This window comes from Rousettus aegyptiacus, unplaced genomic scaffold, assembly GCF_014176215.1.
Source record: "Rousettus aegyptiacus isolate mRouAeg1 unplaced genomic scaffold, mRouAeg1.p scaffold_m13_p_13, whole genome shotgun sequence".
Taxonomy (NCBI): Eukaryota; Metazoa; Chordata; class Mammalia; order Chiroptera; family Pteropodidae; genus Rousettus; species Rousettus aegyptiacus.
The window spans coordinates 69,143,394-69,163,887 of record NW_023416288.1 but is presented as its reverse complement, the minus strand read 5'-3'; the positions used below and the strand labels follow the sequence as shown (position 1 = coordinate 69,163,887).

General features: G+C 36.1%; 1 protein-coding gene across 1 annotated transcript in view; it reads left to right on the top strand.

The window, feature by feature from the left end:
• The first annotated feature begins 1,459 nt into the window (after window positions 1-1,459).
• The window catches only part of KCND2 (potassium voltage-gated channel subfamily D member 2), a 449,220-nt gene continuing 430,185 nt past the window's right edge, over window positions 1,460-20,494 (top strand). Inside the window, exon 1 of the mRNA XM_036230989.1 lies at window positions 1,460-4,037. Coding sequence (XP_036086882.1) covers window positions 2,923-4,037 — 1,115 coding nt within the window. The 5' untranslated portion in view covers window positions 1,460-2,922. The remainder of the gene's footprint in view (window positions 4,038-20,494) is intronic.

The window sequence follows — 20,494 nt, the reverse complement described above, 5'->3', positions numbered from 1 at the left end:
AGCTCCAACTTCATTAACTACTAACATGGGATTCCTTAAACCTCTACACCAGTAAACAAGTAAACAAAAAATATCTTTCCATCTCTACAGAAAATCTTGTACATTATAAGGTTTGTTCTCCTCTTCTGGTGATTTTCTCTATAGTCCATTTTTTTTTTAGTTCATATCTCTTCTTTGAGGTATTCCATTTCCAATTTTGAAGGTTAACACATCATGCCTGTGATCTCTAGGGCTTGAAAGTCAATTCAATTCAAGACTATACATCACTGTCCACTTAATTTACAAACCAAGGACAGGTCGACCAAGTCTTTAAAAGGCATTTTTTTTTCAGGTAGAAATTAGACTTCTCTCCTTAATCAATATAGATAAAACTTCACTATTTCCAAATGCCTTTATTAGTATTGTTATTCTGTAACCGAAATTTAATTTTCAAAGGCATTTCAACAGGAAACTCTTTACTTCTCATCCCATGTCCATCAAAATGCAGACTCAAGCCTGCATAGTACATGTCCTATAAATACTAAAAAGGTGGGTGGGGAGTGGGGGATATGAGGACGTTTATGTGATCTGCTCCTCTGCTGGCGGGGTTCATTCTGATCCTTCACCTTTCTATCCAAACCTTAGGGATAGATTTAACTTCTCGCCCTTCGCGCCATCTAGTGGTTATAAGTGGATGTTTTGTTTTAAGGAAGATGCCTAATGACTGGGGGGCGGGGTACATAAAAAACGAAAACGGTTGACCGCAACAATTTCCTAGTCTCTCGCCACATCACTTACCCGTCACAAGGACACCTTAAAACACTTTAACCATTTTAGATCTGGGTAGAGATGCGCAGAGAGAATGAGGGGGGTAGGGCGGGGAGAGTGGAGGGAACGCACAACGCACACTCACAGAGAATCCAAGCCCCTCGACGCTGACATTTGGAAAAGGTTCTAAATCCTTCCTGTCATTCGCAAAGGATGGGAAAGGAGTTGTGGCAAGACCTAGACTGAGGAAACTGCCCGACTTTTCGGCAAGTTGAATAGATGACGTATTAACCCCTGCAGTGTTAACATCTGATTTGAACAAATAAAAACAAAGAGAAAGAGGGAAAAGCACTTAAAAATTCAGCTGCGGGGCTTTGCAGGGCTTGCTACCCAGTAGCCCCCAGAAGAGAACCAATTCCTGCGCGTTCCGCTCCGCTCACCCTCCTTCTCAGCCTCTCGTTATTCCCTTTTCCCACGCTCGCCTTGGACGTGGACCCAGAGAGGCAGAAGCAGGGCACCGGTCCCCTTCCTCTTCTCCTCCGCCAAGCCACCGCAGCCGAGCGCGTGCAGCTTCCCTTTGTTCATCGAGGCTCGCTCTCCTCCCCGGCAGATCCACCTGGATGATCTCCCTCGGTGACATTTTGCGCCGGGGCTGGTGGGTGGCTGGGGTGGAGCAAGAGGAGCCCGAGGGGGCGGGGGCGAAGAAAGGTCAAGCCGAGGGGAAGGCGGGAGACGCCTTTCATAACCTGCGTGGCGGGGCGTGCACGCGGTTATTTATTTATTTTTTCCTTATTTAGTGATCGCACGAGCAGAGCGGCGCGGGAAGCCGGGGGACATGCAGGACCACCCACTGGCGGGGAAGCAGCGAACCGCCCCCCCGCGTCCCCGCGCTGCCGAGCGCCTCCTGCCTCCGCGCTCTGGCGATTGCCCGCGCCGGCCCCGGCCCCGCCGCGCCGCCGCCGCCCGCCCGGCCGCCCCGCAGCCCCGCCGCTCCGCAGCCCGGCACCACGCCGCTCGGGCCCCGGCGACAGCGGCGGCGCAGTAAGTTGGCAGGAGAGAGTCCCCTCGGTTCTCGCCTCCCCCGCACCTTTTGAACTTGTTGCTGCTGCTCGGCTCGGCTGCGCCTGGCTTTTGGAAGGTGAAAAGGAGGAGGGAAGCACGGAGGATTGGGGGAAGGGGGAAAAGAGCTCGCTTGAGCTTTATTTATGCTCCCTCAGCGCCTCGGATTCGGTTGCTCGCGAGCTGCTCTCTCTGGTTTTCCCTTTCCGGGTGCACCGCGAAGAGAAAGTCTCTATGCAACTCAGCCCCGGCGCGCACTTTGCCAGGTATGTACCGCGGGCGAAGCGCGTTCTGCGCGGAGGCAGATGCTGCTACCGCCGCCGCCGCGGCGGCTGCCAGCTCCCGGGCTCCGTAACTGTCATACTGCACCTGAGCTGAACTTGAAAAGAGAGTGAAGGGACGATTGGGCGAACGCTTTTTGCAGAAACAGGGGGTGCTTCTAGACGAGGGGGAGAGGGATCTATATTAACGCCCCCCACCGTGCCCACCGCACAGCACCTCCATCTCTGCAAATACGGCCCGAGGGGTAGAGGCGGCGACCGGACTCCCAAAGAAACGTGGGGCAGCGGCTGTGACCGCATCTGGCAAGCTACAACAGGTCGCCTTTTTGAGACTCCTTTGGCGGGAAGGGTTACTTGGAAAGGGAGGGTGTGAAAGAGCTGAAAGAGAAGGTGAAAGGAGGGTCCCCTAATTCGTCGAAAGAATACCAGAGTGACGGCCCTTCGTTTTCTCTACAATACACGATACGTTACTGACCCCACGCTATCCAGACTGAGTCGGGGGAGAAATCAAAGACACCTGTTTGAAGAAATTGCTGCATCTGAAGTCACCTGTGTACTTCTTTGTACCAAGAGTGGTCTGTTCCAACTGCTGGAAGAGGTTTGGTTAGGTTCTGTTGGGAGTGTGTCAGGACATAGTATTTTCCAAATGCCTGTCTTTGAGGAAAACTTGTTCTTCTGAGAACTGTGACTTCACCAGGAGTCCTCCCTTGGAATAAGAGTGACACCTCTGGACCACGTTTCTCTGCACTATTGGACGGGAGGAAGTGGGTGATTGTGGCTACTTTGACCCACTGTAGAGGCCTGATTGCCCTTCTTGCTTCCACCTCAAGGAACCATGGCGGCAGGTGTAGCGGCATGGCTGCCCTTTGCAAGGGCAGCAGCCATCGGGTGGATGCCTGTGGCCTCGGGGCCCATGCCAGCTCCCCCAAGGCAGGAAAGAAAAAGGACTCAAGATGCTCTAATTGTGCTGAATGTGAGTGGTACCCGTTTCCAAACATGGCAGGACACGCTGGAACGATATCCAGACACTCTGCTAGGCAGTTCTGAGAGGGACTTTTTCTACCATCCAGAGACTCAGCAGTATTTTTTTGACCGTGACCCTGACATCTTCCGCCATATCCTGAATTTCTACCGCACTGGGAAGCTCCACTATCCTCGCCATGAGTGTATCTCTGCTTATGATGAAGAACTGGCCTTCTTTGGCCTCATCCCAGAAATTATCGGCGATTGCTGTTACGAGGAGTACAAGGATCGCAGGCGAGAGAACGCAGAGCGTCTACAGGACGACGCCGATACTGACACTACAGGAGAGAGCGCGCTGCCAACCATGACTGCTCGGCAGAGGGTCTGGCGGGCATTTGAGAACCCCCACACCAGCACAATGGCCCTGGTGTTCTACTATGTTACAGGGTTCTTCATTGCCGTCTCAGTCATCGCTAATGTGGTCGAAACAGTGCCATGTGGGTCTAGTCCAGGTCACATTAAAGAATTGCCCTGTGGGGAGCGGTATGCAGTGGCCTTCTTTTGCTTGGATACAGCCTGCGTCATGATTTTCACAGTTGAGTATTTGCTCCGCCTGGCTGCAGCACCAAGTCGTTACCGTTTTGTGCGTAGTGTCATGAGTATCATAGATGTGGTGGCCATCCTGCCTTACTACATTGGGCTAGTGATGACAGACAATGAGGATGTCAGTGGAGCCTTTGTCACACTCCGAGTCTTCCGGGTCTTCCGGATCTTTAAGTTTTCCCGCCACTCTCAAGGCCTGCGCATCCTGGGGTACACACTGAAGAGTTGTGCCTCAGAATTGGGCTTCTTACTCTTCTCTCTTACTATGGCTATCATCATTTTCGCTACAGTTATGTTCTACGCAGAGAAAGGGTCTTCGGCCAGCAAGTTCACCAGCATCCCTGCTGCCTTCTGGTATACCATCGTCACTATGACAACACTAGGGTAGGTGCCATCGAGGGAAATGGGATGGAGGTCGGATGTGCGGGAATCATTGGTGGACCAATTAAGGTTATAAAACAAATAGAGGAAATAATTTTTCTCTTTCCTAAATGGGTTTAGGTAAGCATTATCTAAATGGTTTTGAAGAAATCTTTTGATCTATGAAATGAGTATGATATAGAGATCGAAAAAATACTTAGGGAATTGCCGGCAAATATTTACTGATGCCCGAAAGTGATAAAGACAACAAAGAAATTTTAGAATTCCAGAATATAGGAAAAGATCATGACCATTATAAGTATGAATACCTAAAAATAAAATGACAATGAAGAAGAAAATCTGTGTCCCAATAAAGATATGAATTTGCACAATATATACTGAAATGCCTAGAAAGTGCTTCAGTGTATTCAAATGAAAAGTTTCCGGTATATTTGAAGTATTATTTTCACATGAATAGATACTTTCGGCATGCTTTTTTTCCCTCTAAGAACCCTACTTTTCCTTTTACATTACAAAATATAGGCAATAGATGTAATTATTAAAGGATTTTGTAACATATGTGCATATTCATATATACGCATTTTCATTATGGCTGTTATGCAGTTTTAGTATATCAGGGCTGAAACTGATCGACTTTACAAAATGCAGTGGAATGATATTTGCAATATATTTAAGACTCTAGGTTCATAGTTTCAAAAAAAGAAGCAAATGGACCGTCATCCACACATTTTCTTAGAAACTACAGATCCCATCAGGCAATGGGTCAATTGATGCCTATTAAATACACGTAGAAGGTAGAGCAGTATCTGGTGAGATTGATGGTCATCAAGGGCTGGATGCATTACAGAATTTTGTGTAGTCTAATCTACTTCCACAATTCTTTTGTTTATTCTTTTATCTGGGTGTAATGGTGTTTTGTAAGCAAAGGGACATATTCCTAATTAATATGTTTTTTTTAAAATAAATTTTAGCTAGAATTAAGATTTTTTTAGATTATAGGAAAAAGGAAAGGTATGAAATGATTAATAATATTAATCAAACTGCAAAAAAGTAACAGCATCTACATATTAGAGATTCTAATAAAATAGGATGATTAGAGCCTTTTACTTTTATGAGTTCTTAGATAAGCCAAATAGTGATAGTGCCCTTTCTTCAGCTTTATGCTGCTTTTCTTGCATAGTTAATCAGTTCAATAGGGACTTGGTAATGGCTAAAAGAGTTATTCCCAAGGCAGCTTTTGAAGTTTTGTGTTTCTGACTAATTTAATTGCCTTTTTAAAATGACAATGTGGTTAAAATCAACCTAATTATATTAGACATCTTGTGTTGAACAGAATTCCTCCTGTTGTCTTTTGGCCAACTAACGCAATATTTTATATGTGAAGAATTTTTGGCTAAGTAAGAAATTATGGTAAAGTAAAATATAATAATTTATGATTTTGATCTGGTGCATTTGCAAAAATTAATTAGTGAAAATTCATATTATATTGCTTATATTTCTGTTTTATCTTGTTGGTAATGTGGTGACAAATTTTGAAGAAGATTCCGAATACCTTAGCAATATAGGTGCTAAGAGAGTTATATATATATATAGCCCTTGCCTCTTTGGCCTTTGAAATCTTTATTAAGGACAATTAGATAGTACAAATCAGTATCAGGACTTCAAATTAGAAATACATATAAAAAAAGAGGACTTTGTGTTAAAAGGAAATAAAGGAAGAAATATGAAAAGGATATATATATTTTTAAATTTGATGTCAATAGTGTTTTTCATGAAGTATCAGTGAGTCATTTTAATGCTATGTACTGTCTACATGATTGAATATAGGTATTATAGTGAATGTTGTTGATGAGATGCTAATTTCATCTAACTAGATGTCTTATTCTAGATGAGTAGTATTATTTTAAAATTTATCTTCTGAAATTAATTTCAAATTTTTATTTTATTTTGAAATTTATTTTTGTTTTCAGAAAAAAATGAGGAAATATTAACCATTACTGACATTTTATTATATAAATAAGATCCTTATAAGCATCTACTTTTTGAAATGTTTTAAAAAACTGAATCATGATATCAGAGTAAAATCTATGAAATTGATTTAGCTCACATGTTTTGTATGTCAGTGGATTAGAAAAATTAAATGTACACTATCTTAGAACTTGGGAGCAAAATGGGAGTTACTTTTAAGACTTAAATTTCACTGAAGTTGAAAAGTTTTATTTTCAGAAATTAAGCTAATTAATGATCCTGATCGATAATAATAGTCATACTTTTTAAGATGTAGATATGTTGATGCAATCGGCATTCAATCCACTTATTGGAAAAAAATTAAGAACATTTAACAAAACATATGCTTTATAAGTAGCACAGTTTCTTAGGAAAATGTCTTCAGTTTCTCATGAAAATATATTTATAATGTATTTTATTTTCCTGGAGAAATAGATTCTTTCAAAATTACTGCTTTTTCAGTGTCTTATCTTTGGTTGCACTGTGACTCGACAGCTTTATTTAAGAATAGAAAATATTCAACAAAAGCCATTGCCTGAATTTATTTTTTACTCTGTAGTTTTATACTCATGAGCTGAAATATAAAGTATTAACTTTCTAGAAAATGTGCCAGTAGCTGATGCTAATATCAAACTGTGTGTGGTAGATGACCAAGAACTTCTCATTACATTTTCTGAGCTTTTTTCGTGGCTGTTATTTTTAACAGAGTTAATGTTCATCAATTAATGATAATAGAAGTGAAAATGGAATCCTAAATAGTGGTTATCAAAAGTTCCAGCTCACACAAACTTTATCTACGAGAAGAAATGGCCAAGATCTTTGTAATTCAGGACTGGCAGAATTATCTGCTGCCTCTCAGGTCATTTTAGGTAATATGCAGTTGGTGTTTTGTTCTGAAGAAATAAGTGAGTCTATCTTAGAACAGTTGTGTATTCATCTAATCATTTCTGTGCTCTCTGAAATCTCAAATATATCATTATACTATATCTTAACCATGCTTGTTACAGAAGTAAATATTTAATTTGCTTTGAAATACAATTTTAAGACTACTCATTTCTTATTAAAGTAGGAAACATCAAAAGCACAATTTTAAAAAGTCAATAAAAGAAAGAATGTCAGATTTTTAAAAACTGTTTAGATTGGCCATGCATTTCTGTTCCTTCCTTCCATCCTTTCTGTGTACACGTATTGACCAGCATTAGGCCCTAATTACCCTTTTATTCCTCTGCCTCCCTCTTTTCCATAATGCAATGTCTACTGTCTTCAACTGCTATGGGAGAAAAAGCACCTGCAACTCCTCTTTTGTCCTAATGACCTGTGAGAGATAGCATCCAGGCCTCATTCGTTCAGGTGGTAGTGCTTAAATATTGCCAAATTTAGGAAATTTCCAAATGTTCACCAATAACCAAAAACAATGCTGTAAAAATGTATTTAACAAGGTCCAGCCTCGGTTTATCATTGTACCTCAGGTTCATGACTTGTGAGATGTGGTGCCAGGTGGTACATTAAATAATTTGAGGAGCTTTTGTTTTAGGAAATATCTGCATTCTTGGTCATGATTACTAACCATTCAGACCCTTCTTAAAAAAAGAGATCGTATTACTCATGACATAAAACTTAAAAACTTGAGAAGTGTCATTGCTGTGGTCCATACCACTTCAATTTTCAAAAAAAGTTGTTTTCATACAATTTTCAATATGAGAAAGAAAGCTAGTAATGGCACTTTTATTAAGTTTATGTTTAGAATTAAACGTTATGATTTAACTGCATAATTCATATTGTGATTTCTGAGCAAATCTAGGAAAACAAATAGTTCATTTACAGTGTGTATTCATCAGAAACAAATATGGTTAGAATTACACCTATGCTCAGAAAAAACTTGATGCAGTTGTTTGTTTCTAAGACTCTCAGACACTGGATCTGTAATATTTCAAGTTTAATAGGTTTGGTAAATTTCTATTTAAAAAAACAAAAAAGCAGAATTGTTTTTCATTGTAATTTTTCTAACAATGCATCAGGGAAATTCTCCTTTTTATAATGGCATAACAGGAGTGGATTTTATATATACATAAATATATATTCACACTTATATATGAATAAAATAAGTCCTATATGTTATATTTTATATAATATATAAGTATAATATCACATACAAGTAAATATATTAAGTATGTTATGCATTATATATCTTATATAGCATATGTATGTTATATAACATGTTATAAAATATGCATTATTAAAAAGAATAAACTTTTAAATATCTTTTTGCTATTCATCACTATTCTGACTACATAACCTTGGGAAACATTGGTAGTATATCTTGCAGAATCATTTATGTAGAGACTTTTGCTTTACCCAAATATTACTGAAATGGATGTAATTATTTTCCCCTGGCCAGCATGTTACATAAATATTATAACGTGTTCATCGAATACATCTTTACAAGATGGAAAGCACCAAAATTTACCTTTCTGTTGAAAAGTCATGCTATGAGTAACATTCACTTTTATTTTGGTATATTACAATGGGTTTTGATCAAATTCTTTATGGAGCACGTTAATTGATGGGAGTTGAAAATGAGCTTTTAAGGAAATGTAGAAAAATATGATATATATTCCTATTTTAGCATTATAGGTAAACAAACCTTCAGTGTCTTTATTTTGCTTTAGTCATCATTTGAATTAGAGACAGTATTTGACATGACATATATATTTTTAAAATGTATATATTTATACATTTTTAAAATGTGTACATCTTAATTTTTTTACAAGTATTTACTCGATTGCCAGACAGGTATGTCAGAAAGAGATAATATGTGTTTTCTCAGCATAGTATCCTAGAGAAGAGGCCATTTTCTAATTTTCAGTGGGTCTATGACATTTTTTCTTTTTTAAGAGTTCCCTTTAGGCTACAAATTGTCTTGGTCTTATACTTATTTGTATAAGTTACTTCATTTAATTTTGATGTCATGTATTTTGTATTTGTGTAAACTTTCCTCTCAACTATACGCATCTTTAAAAATGAGTTAATGAAATTCAAATTTTTTATTACCTAATTTCTGAATTCCTGGTGAAAGAAACTTAGCTCTTATTTATATAAATTCTGACATTTTATACATGCAAGATTTTTTATGGATTGGTCATAGTTACACAATTAAATAGCAGCAAGATTTAAAAAAATTTTTTTTTCTTATTTTTTACTCATTTTTTGAATACCTTAAAATGTTATCTAGGAACGTACAATAATAACTATCCAGGGATTACTACTGATGCTACAGGGATTAAAAAAAAGGAATACATTCATTCTTTATTCTACTAATAGAACAAATTTCTTTCCTTGTTCTTCTCTCTGTGACTCACTCCGCGTTTCTCAATAGCACGGCTAACTCTGTATTCACTCAGTAATGGGGTTTATCTTGATGGTGACGAGTTGATGTAACACAATCATGTGTTGTCATCTGGTGAACTGTTAGGTCATTTGGTAGCAAACTACTTGATGGTGAATATTTTACATGGCCTGATGGAGAATAAAGTAAATCAATTACTTTGGCTAAATTACCTAAAAAAGATTTGGCCTGTGGGTCATTAAAACTCTACAACTTAACTTCTCTCTCATTGAAAGAACAGAAATGGTAAGAGGAACAGTGACAGAAAAAGTATTTTTTCTTCGGAGTTGTGATAATGATTCACTCTTGTTCTTCTCCACTCTCCATGTGTGCTACTTTGTTTTCTGAGACCATATACATATTTTTTCCACCGGTTTCAGCACCTAGATTTTTGACAGTGTGGGATATGGTCTGGTATTAAAAAGAAACCCGGGATGAAACACCATCTCTACATTTCTGTGCACATATTCACTGCTCCTTGCTTTAGTAAGTCCATTGGAATTTTTTGCCCTTCAGTTTTCTCCTTTGAGAGCCAGCCTTAAAAATCGACCTTCTGCATGAAGCCGTCTCAACCTTCTAAGCCTACATCATCTGTAGTTGGAATTACTCTTGACATTAGTAAATGCTATTTTATATATAATTTATGGTTTTACTTCTTGCCTTCCTAACTAGATTGAAAGGCTTTTGAGGTTTGGGTCTATACCTTTTGGGACTTATCTACTGGTTTGGTACTCAGATGTAGAAAAATCTATATTAATGTGTCGCCGATCGTGGTGCGAGATCGTGGTACACACCTCGGAGGGCTCCTCAGCCAGAGAACAGTGTCATCTCAATATTAGCAATAATCTACTCATCTAATTTTTGCTTTGTTCAATGTTTAAAAAAATTATTATTTTGACATTTTATCTTTGAATGTACTCCAATCTACTCTTTTTATTTTTTATTTTTTTAACTAGGGAGGGCATTGAGACTTCTCCACTCTATGATCTATAACTAATTCTTCTGCAAAAGTTAGAATTAATGGCTGTTGGAGGCTCTTCTTTTAATCGGTTTGCTTTCTGGTGAAGGCTAGGTAAAGTGTAGATGCCTTTGGGAAATATATGGAGATATCTTATAATGTAAGTGAATCAGCACAGAGATATAATGCCTTCTCTTTCAAGCTCAGTTTCCTATCTAAATATGAACAGGCAAGGAGCCCATGGGTCAAAAAAGATGCTTTGCTTACACTTTGTGACAAGAAAGATGTTCTATCTTTAACCCAGTAAATGGCAGTCTTTTCTTTACCCAGGTTTATTCAATTATGAATAAAATGGAACTATTATCTGTAAATGACATATAAATGTAGTCTCTCTCAGGAAGAAGTTTCCATTCTAAACAATTAAAAAGCAGGTATATAAAATGTAAATATACATATAGATACATGTCTTAGAATGGTACAATTTATTTTGCAGTGGAAATTTTGACAAGTCTGTTATGTAAAGAAGGTTCAAATCCTAAAAAAGTGTGGGGAGAATAGGGAGCAATTTACCAGAAGTTAATAAAGACAAAATAACATTGAAAGAGTAGGATGACAGTTGAAATAATGTCAAATAGAATGGAAAGATTTTGTTCTAAAAGTAAAAGATCTTGTCTTTTTTGCTGTTATGTGGGCCTGATTCTTCTATCTTCACTTTTAAGAATAACAGTAATAGTGCTTTTAGAAACCCAAAGTTTTTTCTAGTAGCATATAATCTCAGGAAATCAAAATGTGATTCACAGAGTTCAATTCAATTTAACACATTTCGTTGATCACTTACTACCTGTCATGAAACATAATAGTAAACAACCACCAGCTTCCTGACCTTCAAACCATGGACTCCAGTGGGAAAGGCAGGAAATAGACACATAAATATGTAATATAATTCCAGTGGTGGCTGCTACAAGCAAAATAAATCAGGGTGAAAGGTGTATTACTTTGAACAGGGGACAGGCAAAGCCTTTCCAAAGGGAATATTTAAGCTGATGGCTAACTAACGGGATTGATGCGAGTCCTGTGACTATCCGGATGAAGAGCTTTAGAGGAAGAGAGAAAAGAAGTATAAAGACCTGGAGGTACGTAGGGACTTGGTGTATTCTACCTAAGGCCACTGTAATTAAAGCAAAGGGAGAGAGGACCTTAGTAGCAAATGCTATCCGAAAGGCAAGATGATGTAGGATGTTGTAGACCATGACAAAGGCTTCTGGTTTCATTCAAGATTCAATATCAGAGCATGGTAGGGATACAATATGATTTCTGTTAAAATGAGCACAAGTTCTGAAATATTTAAATTTTAATGGCCATTTTAGCATTATTTCTTCACCATGTATATATCCTTATCCTTTGTTAGATTGTTGTACTTAACTTAAAATTTATATCCAATTATTCGTGAGATGTTCCCCCAAAATGAAGTATTTTATCAGAATGCATGATTAAATTCTACCTGTCTGACAAAAAGAAAATTAGTTCGAGTGAAAAAACAAATTTTAGCTGAAAAGATGAAGGTGGTTCTGAGTAGATACGGAGCTTTTGGGGAGATCATGGGATTGTTATTTATTTTGAATATTTGCAGACTTACAATAATCAATTCTAATATTAGTATTCAAGAATATCACATATGCTTTGGCTTCTATTTAAAAATTTTTCATTCCTTTTTCTCTCACATTGCAGTAGGTACATATATATCCTCCAGGTGTTTTGTTATATTTGTAAGTTTGAAAGAAAAATGATTTATGTGTATTGAAATTTGTAAAAATTGCAAGAGGATATGCATTTTTCAACGTAAATTAAGTTGGAACCATGTGTGTGGCCAGCATGTAATAAATGAAAATGTATAGAGGCAGTCCTTTGGTAAGAGTCGCCATGCTGGAGAGTAAAGTATAATTATGAATGGATAATTGAAGAGAACTTGGGTTAGAAGAACAAGAATTGAATTAACAGTATAAAAATACAAAAAAAAAAAAAAAAAGAAAAACCTTATGTGTGCTTCCCAGATGAATAACTTGTGAAAATAGTTCTTGAATCTAAGGGAATTCAGTGTGGCATCTCACTTTAGCATTCTGTTTTCATTAAAGCATCTGCCCTTTGGATAATTTTCCATCTTACCCAATAGTTCTATCTAGAGGCTTGATTTCTGATGGAACAACCTAGGTAGGATTTACGAGGGCCATCACAAAGGAAAAAGTCCTGGTAGTCTCTGTCCTTTGCATTTCATGAAGTTGATAATGACAATTATACTCGCATAATTAGTATCCTTTGTTAATTTTGAATGGAGACTGATTTTCTTTCATCTTGCTGCAGAAACCAAAGCTAAATACATGGAAATATTTAATTAACTGCGACTCTGTGTTTGAACTCAAGGTCAGCCATATCAAATCTGAAAATATCTCACAAGGCTTTAGTTGGCTGTTTTGTGAAATTAAGAATGAGGATTGGTGTTGATATTCAACTAATTTTCTGATACTTTATAATATTTTATAAAATATTGCATTTAACATTTTACAAATATTTATAACCAAGGAAGTAGCACGTATTCTCCATTCATATTGTATAGTTTATAGGAATGTTACTGTGTCTAGAAAAAATATACTAACTACAAAGTATCTCATGGGCATTCAGAAGGCGATGCATCACTGAATAAATGTCAAGGGGAAATTACTTTTATTTCAGAAAATTTTTAATTTGGAAGTTAAAATGAGTATTATTTCAGTCCTTCATAGATAATCTTGCAGTATTTTTTTATGTTTGCGATAAAAGGCAATTATTTTAAAAAAACATAAATTTGATGCAAAATATTAGAAGATAACAGTAAATATTCTAATAAAAGAAAAAATAATTTAGAAAATGACTATAAACTCTTCTTTATGGAAATAAAACACTTTATTCAGGATTGGCATGGTCCTAGAGTAGTAATAAGTAAAGTGCCTAATGATTTTGCAGAGAATTTCATTATATTCATGTATAGAAACCAACTGCCTTCATAATCACCTAAATGACAAGTAAGATTATTTTATTTCAAAAACAATTAAAAGAAAGCTCCCTCCCCACCCCCCCGTCAAGTCAAAAATTTTGGCAATTCATTCTAAAATATACTATTTTCAACCAAACTTTGAGTTAATTAAGAAATCACTTTACAGATATTCACATTCATTTTACTCCTGTCCCCTTCTTATTTCCCACATTATTCAATGCCTGGTTTCTGGATCTATACGTGTTGTTTTAGATACTACTGAAATATGTGTGAATGTATAATGCATGCTCAAATATGCTTTTAAGAAACATGAACACACATATACATCAATGCAAAATATATGGATATGTAAATAAGTATTATACACATGTGCATAGGTCAATATATGCATATCTTCTTTTATTTTTCTGGGAAGACACAGAATGAATGATAGACGATAATACTTTTAAGAAGTCTGGGTATGTGGAAGGTAGAAAGAATTATTTAATATTTCATTTTGTACTTTTTCCATCAGCCTATAAAACTGTTAAAAGAGGACTCTCTGGTGACATTTGTGGCCTTTTCTCTTCATATTTTTCTATAGAAAATCTTTATCAGATGTTATTTAAAATTAGATCTCTATCCTTCAATAATCCCTTGATGATTCATTAAAAAAGATCCTAAATATAAAGGAGAACAATTAGAGATGGACTGGGCTTAAATACTACCTGGATGGCATTGGTTAAGTTACCTAAACTCTGTTTGCTTGAGATTCCCTATCTATAGAAATAGGTGAGCAATACCTGCCTCATAAGACTAGTATAGAAATTGTGAAGTTCTTAGAATATTACTTTCTATATAGGTACTATATCAAAGGTTGCTCTTATTATTATTAAATACATGATATTAAAATAATTTTAAATATAGTACATATTTTTCTTGCATAAAAAGTGATAAAGGAACAGGAGGAGACTTTGGGAGGTGACAGATATGTCCATGATGTTGATAGTGGTGATGATAGTAGGTGTTTTTTTTTTTAACCAATGTAATTTACATTGTCTGTACCAATATTTTCACAAAATATTTAGAACTATTTTTGATTCTGTTCATATAGTATATAAATTTCTATAATGCAAAGTACATAATAATATTGTAAAAACATGAAGGCATTTTCTTAGGAAATATAAATGATTTAATCAAAATATAGAACTTCCAGAGAATTAAAAAAATGATATATAGAGTTTAGCAAATTCTTAGTGTAGACTGAAGACCACCAAAATTAGGATTACCCAGAACATTTATTGAAATTCGGATTCTTGGAAGTCACCTCAAACAATTTAAATAGTCTCTGGAGGTGGGAACCGTGGCCACTGCATTTTTACTTTTTACATCAACATTTAAGAACCATTGATCTTGTAGAATATATGTTGAGCCTATCTCTACTGTTAACATCCTGGAATATTATTGACCTTGAACTGGAATTTTGAAAGGAGGTAAAAACAAATCATTTAAAATAATGATCTAGACAAAATATCTAAAGTGGTAGTTTTCAGTATACTTAATGAATGAATATATAAACTTAGGTAGAAATGCACTAATCTTGAGTATAAGTGATAAATTGCTGCTTTATTGCAAAAGCCCTATCCTATCCTGTGCTAAAGAATAAGGTTTCACAGATAATAACCAATAGCACTAGTTTCTGGAGAGCATCTGGAACAAAAAAAGACACAACTACTTCCTTTGGGAGATTTAGGACTATAAGCTTTTAAAAATGCATACATACATACATACATACATACATACATACATACATACATACATTAAGTGTTTGTTTGTTTAACTTCATTTCAAGTATACAGTACATTGGTTAGACATCTATAATGTTCATAAAACGATCCACCCAATTGCTCCCTTCCTCCCTTGGCCCTCCACTTAGCCATCATATTAATGCTAACTATATTTTCTGTGCCCTGCTCCCCATCCCTGTAACCAATATCAACTACTAATTCGTACTTCTTTAAACCCTTCACTTCATTCTCCTAGCCTCCCGACCGCCCTCCCCTCTGTCTGTCACCAAATTTTCCACTATATTTGTGAGTCTGTTTTTGATTAATTTGTTCCTAAGATACCACATATAAGTGAAATCACATGGTATTTATCTTTCTCTGTCTGACTTATTCCATGCAGCATAATAACCTTTAAGTTCATCCATGCTGTTGCGAATGGTAGAATTTCATTTTTTTTAATGGCTGAGTAATATTCCATTGTATATATGAATCATAATTTCTTTATCCAGTCATTTGTTCATGGGCATTTAGGTTGCTTTCATATCTTGGCTATTATAAATTATGCTGCTATGAATACTGGAGTGCATTTTTATGAATGATTATTTTGGTTTTCTTTGGATAAATGCCCAGAAGTTCAATTGCTGGGTCAAAAGGTATATATCCATTTTTAATTTTTTGAGGAACCTCCATACTTTTTCTATAGTGGCTGTACCAATTTGCAAGCCCACCAACAATGTATGAGGGTTCCCTTTTCTCCGCATCCTCATCAACACTTGCTGTCTTTTGGTTTATTGATGATAGCCATTCTGAGAGGTGTGAGGCAATATCTCATTGTGGTTTTAATTTAGATTTCTCTGATGATTAGCAACCTTGAGCATCTTTTCATATGTCTGTTAGCCATCCGTATTTCCTCTTTGGAGAAGCATCTTTTCAGGTCTTCTGCCCATTTTTTAATTGGACCGTTTAGTTACTGATTTCCTAACACTGTCAGGGATAGGTTGGCTGAGCTTTCCTTGGTGCAGGAATAAGTTAACTGACCAGCTGATTATAATGAAAATCAACTTGGAATCTTAGTTCTGAGCCTCAGAAGAAGGGAAGAGCCTATGAGAGGCAAGACAGCATCATGTATGAACACAGTCTAAATCTCATGAGACAAAAATTTTCTTTGGGTAAAATCCTCCTTTTTCTCTCTTTTGTTTTGTTCTCTATAAGCAGAAACTTAATTTGAAAAAATTTACTTTCCAAAGAGGATAATTTTTAGTCATATGTTAGAGATTTTAACTGTGGAGGACCTAAAGATAGAAAACAAATTATTGGTGGATTCTTAGATTATAGCTGAGGATAAGGGAAATTGTATGTAAAAATCCAGTGAATGGCTGATTCAATATTGAATTTTTAATTGGCTTTCCATGACCATTGGTCTGTTCAAAATGAAGTAAACCACAAAGCTTTTTCAACAAAGTCTAAGTGCAGAGGGAACCATCTTGTAAAAGGTTGATCACCAATTAATATGGCCAGGAATTGAAATTCTCTTCCTGCCTTCCTGCCTTGGAGGATCCTGTCTCATTAGATATGGATACAGAATTTTGGGTGAAAAAAGGAAAACTATAGTCAAAAGTTATGATTCAGTCATAAAGTCCTGATAAATATACTCTTATGCAAACTCAAGTGTCCCTTAGTGTTAAGATCAGGAGGCCTCACATGACATTTTAAAATTTTGGTTCGAAATGAGATTAGATGATGACAGGGTTTTTCCAAGTTACATAAATAGGAAAGGGAGCCTCCTAAACCCTCTGGAATTCCTCTTTTCCTGAACAGGGATGTGAGGGAGAAGGTGAGAAAGAGAGGGAGAGGGAGGTAGGTGGGGAGATGTGTAAGGACATAATCTGGGTCATAATGGAGCAGGAGAGTCTACATTTATTTGGCCCCTACTCTGTGGCAAGCATCACCCCCAGAGATGTAAGCAGCACTATTTTTTCATACTGCACATCTACCACCCCTCCTTTCTCTGCCACATTTCAATTCCCATTGGTGAGAGAGATAAAAAGAAAATAAGCTAAACAATTACTTAATAAAATGGAAGAGATGAAACCAAATTAAGACCACTCCACTAAAACCATATTTATGTTCAAACAGCTAGAACGAACATTAAAAAATCAGGCAAGCTCTTCTAGCTAAAATAAAATTCTGGAACTGAAAACAATAGAACATGTTCTGAGATGCATGTTGAATTTTGATACAAATTTCTTCTAGGAGAATATCAGGGAAAATTCAACAAAAAACTCATGTTCCTGATTCGGTATGCCAGTAAAAGAACCTTATGCTTCTACCAAAGATTTGAGCCTTGAGCCACAAAATAAACAAGTCCTCTTATCTTCCTGCAGATGCCATCGGTGGGCTGGCCAAGAGCAGCAACAACTGTCCTTTCCCTGTACCTTAGGACAGATATAAACATCAGTCAGCTACCATACACACCGTGCTTTGAAGTTCTGATTGCTGTTGAAATTTGGAATATTAAAAACAAAACGGCTTTTTAACTTTCAATCTAAGATATATTTTAATTGCATCTATAATTCTTATTTACTTTTATTTCAGTTTATTTAGAGGACTGTTTTATTGAAGAGTTAGACACTTTTTAAAAAGTTAATTTGTTTGTAAGCCTGTACGTCTGTTTATTTGTAGTAACCCTAGGAACCAAATAAGAAAAAAAAGTCATGAATCCGTAATGCACTGCCTGCAGCCTTGTTGTGTTTAAGGTGCCTCAGTGTGCCTGCTGACAAAAGTTCTCTCCTCAAAGAACCTCAGACTTTAGTTGAAATCTCCCCTGTAGGTTTTATAACAATGCTTAGAACATTGCTTTATAGATCATAGATGCTGCATAAAGATTTTCTTTTTCTTTTACTGTAGAGCTAAAGGTCCAGCCCATTTTAGGAACTTATATCACTCACAATACAGTACTTTCTAGCTACTTCTGTCTCATCTACACATCTCTGACTCACAGATATCTATCTACTTACTGAAATACAGTTCCTGCGGATGTGAAGTCTTCAGCTTAACATAACATAAAAATATATATATGTGAAATAAACTTTTAGAGTTTTGGCATTTTTTGAATATGCTGATTGACTCCTCTGTAAAACTAGTTTCCAAATCTTGGTTCATTTTCCTTAACTTTCAAAAGAAATCCCCTACATTCTGTGCTTTTTCTCTCATCTCTATGCTATTGGGTCAAAGATGTACATATCTATCCATCCATTCTTCTGAGCTTCAGAAAATAATTTCTAGACTTATGTCATCAGGAAATATTACGTCCTTGGTTTTTATAGACAATCAGCATAAGAAATGGCCATATAGAGAATATTTCCAAGTCTAATGCAAAATCATTAGACACAGAGTATTTTTTAGCTAGCACATTACTCAGTATCTTATATATTAAGCTGTGGAAATATATTTATATATTTTTCTTGTATGCTAACTCCATTAGAATTTGAATATTTCCTGTGTGACTGATGAGGAGAATTCTCAGGCATGTCCAGGGTCACCAGTAATGGGTGCCACAACCAATTAGTGATGTCTGCCGTAGTGGGGGATGGAGAAGGGTTTTCTTATCTGGCATAAGCGAAGTCTCAGCGGCAGAAAAATGCAGAGCATATCCTGGGCACAGAGTATAGATTCATTTGGCACTGCAGTATCTGCTGAATGTTGACTGAACAAAAATCTGGAATCTCTTGTCACTTTTTGAATCTTAATAAATTCTGCTATGAATGGATTTGAAAGTACTTATTGTGACACAAATAATAATCCCTTTACTTCTTATTAGTTGTATTTGTTCTCATAGTTGTATTTTTTCAAATGTGAGTTTACCCTCAAGTGATCAATAAATATCCATAGAATAAATGGAAAAGTAAAGTAAAAATGTCTTTCTGAATGCATAAAAATTCAACTCTTATATGTGAAATTGAAGAAACACTTCCAGCAAGCAGATGGAATAGAGATTGAATTTGATGACATTTGACTCTTGTTTTATGGTCTTATCACTTGAGCTTCTCAAATAATCTGTGATACGTGACATGTTACTTTACCCCTTTGTAATACTCATCTCTCTATCTCTCATGATTACCTTAAGATTGGTATTTATTAATAATCTATGAAATCAGTGTACGTTAGGTGTTGCATACAGTTAAACATACCAGAACGCTAGTGTTTAACAAATATAATTCCCAGAAACACACGCAAACAATGCACAGTCGTATACAAACTCAGCAAGTAAATAGCATCCGGATTTCATTTACCCCTATTTATTAACTGTTCTTATGTGCCAGGCAATATACTTGGCACTATGAAGAAAAATATAAGTATGAGAGAATAAGTTCTATGCAGAGCTGAGATTTTAAATCCTGGCTCTTCTAACTGGTTGACTTTACAGAGCCTAGATACAGTTTAAAAATATATTTGTGTTTGTGTGATATAAAATGTGTGAGGAATGTTTTAATGCTTTGAAATGAGCTACTGTTTGCCTGAGTTGGAAAGAACAAAAGTCACCCATCAATTCTTGTAGTCAAGTTACAGTCCATGGAGCGTATGAAATTGCAAGGATATTTGAACATGGTTTTTCTCATGTAAGTGCCTCCTTTTCTCCTTTTAGGCCCATTCTAGTAACTAGAGAAGAAGGACTAGGATGCATGCAAGCTGACTTGTGAGCTGATTTTTGTGCCCGTTGTTTTCCTCTTCACTTTTAGTTGGTAAATCATAATCAGTATTTGCTTTTTTCCAAATAGTTTAAGATTGCCTATATTCATTGTAGTTTCAAATGATAGACAACTTAAATTGATAAATAATGCAGTATTGACATTGAGATTATTATATTTTCTGTCTAATGTAAATACATTTTTCAGAGATAATTATATTAAAATATATTAAATGAGTACTGTAAATGTTCTAGTTATATTTTGAAAGACACATTTTTTTTTTATAATGAGAAAGCAGTTAATTTAAATATTACTTCTCAAATTTATTTTAGTTCTTTAGCTCACTTTGTCCTAATTAATTTTCACTCATTTGCAATGGTATCTAAATCCCTTTTGATTTCATCTTGGTTGTTTAGGCCATCATATTCCATGATTCTTACATGTTCCTAGATAGAGACATTTAAGGTTTTTTTTTTTTTTTCTTCCCCAGATAATAGTTCTTTATATTCTTAAAATGATAGAATCTTGAAACTAAAAATTTTTGAGCAGGTCACCTAGTTCAAATGTCCACCAATTGAAAGTCTTTATTTCTAATATATTCTATATATTTTTTGGCCTTCTTTTGAGC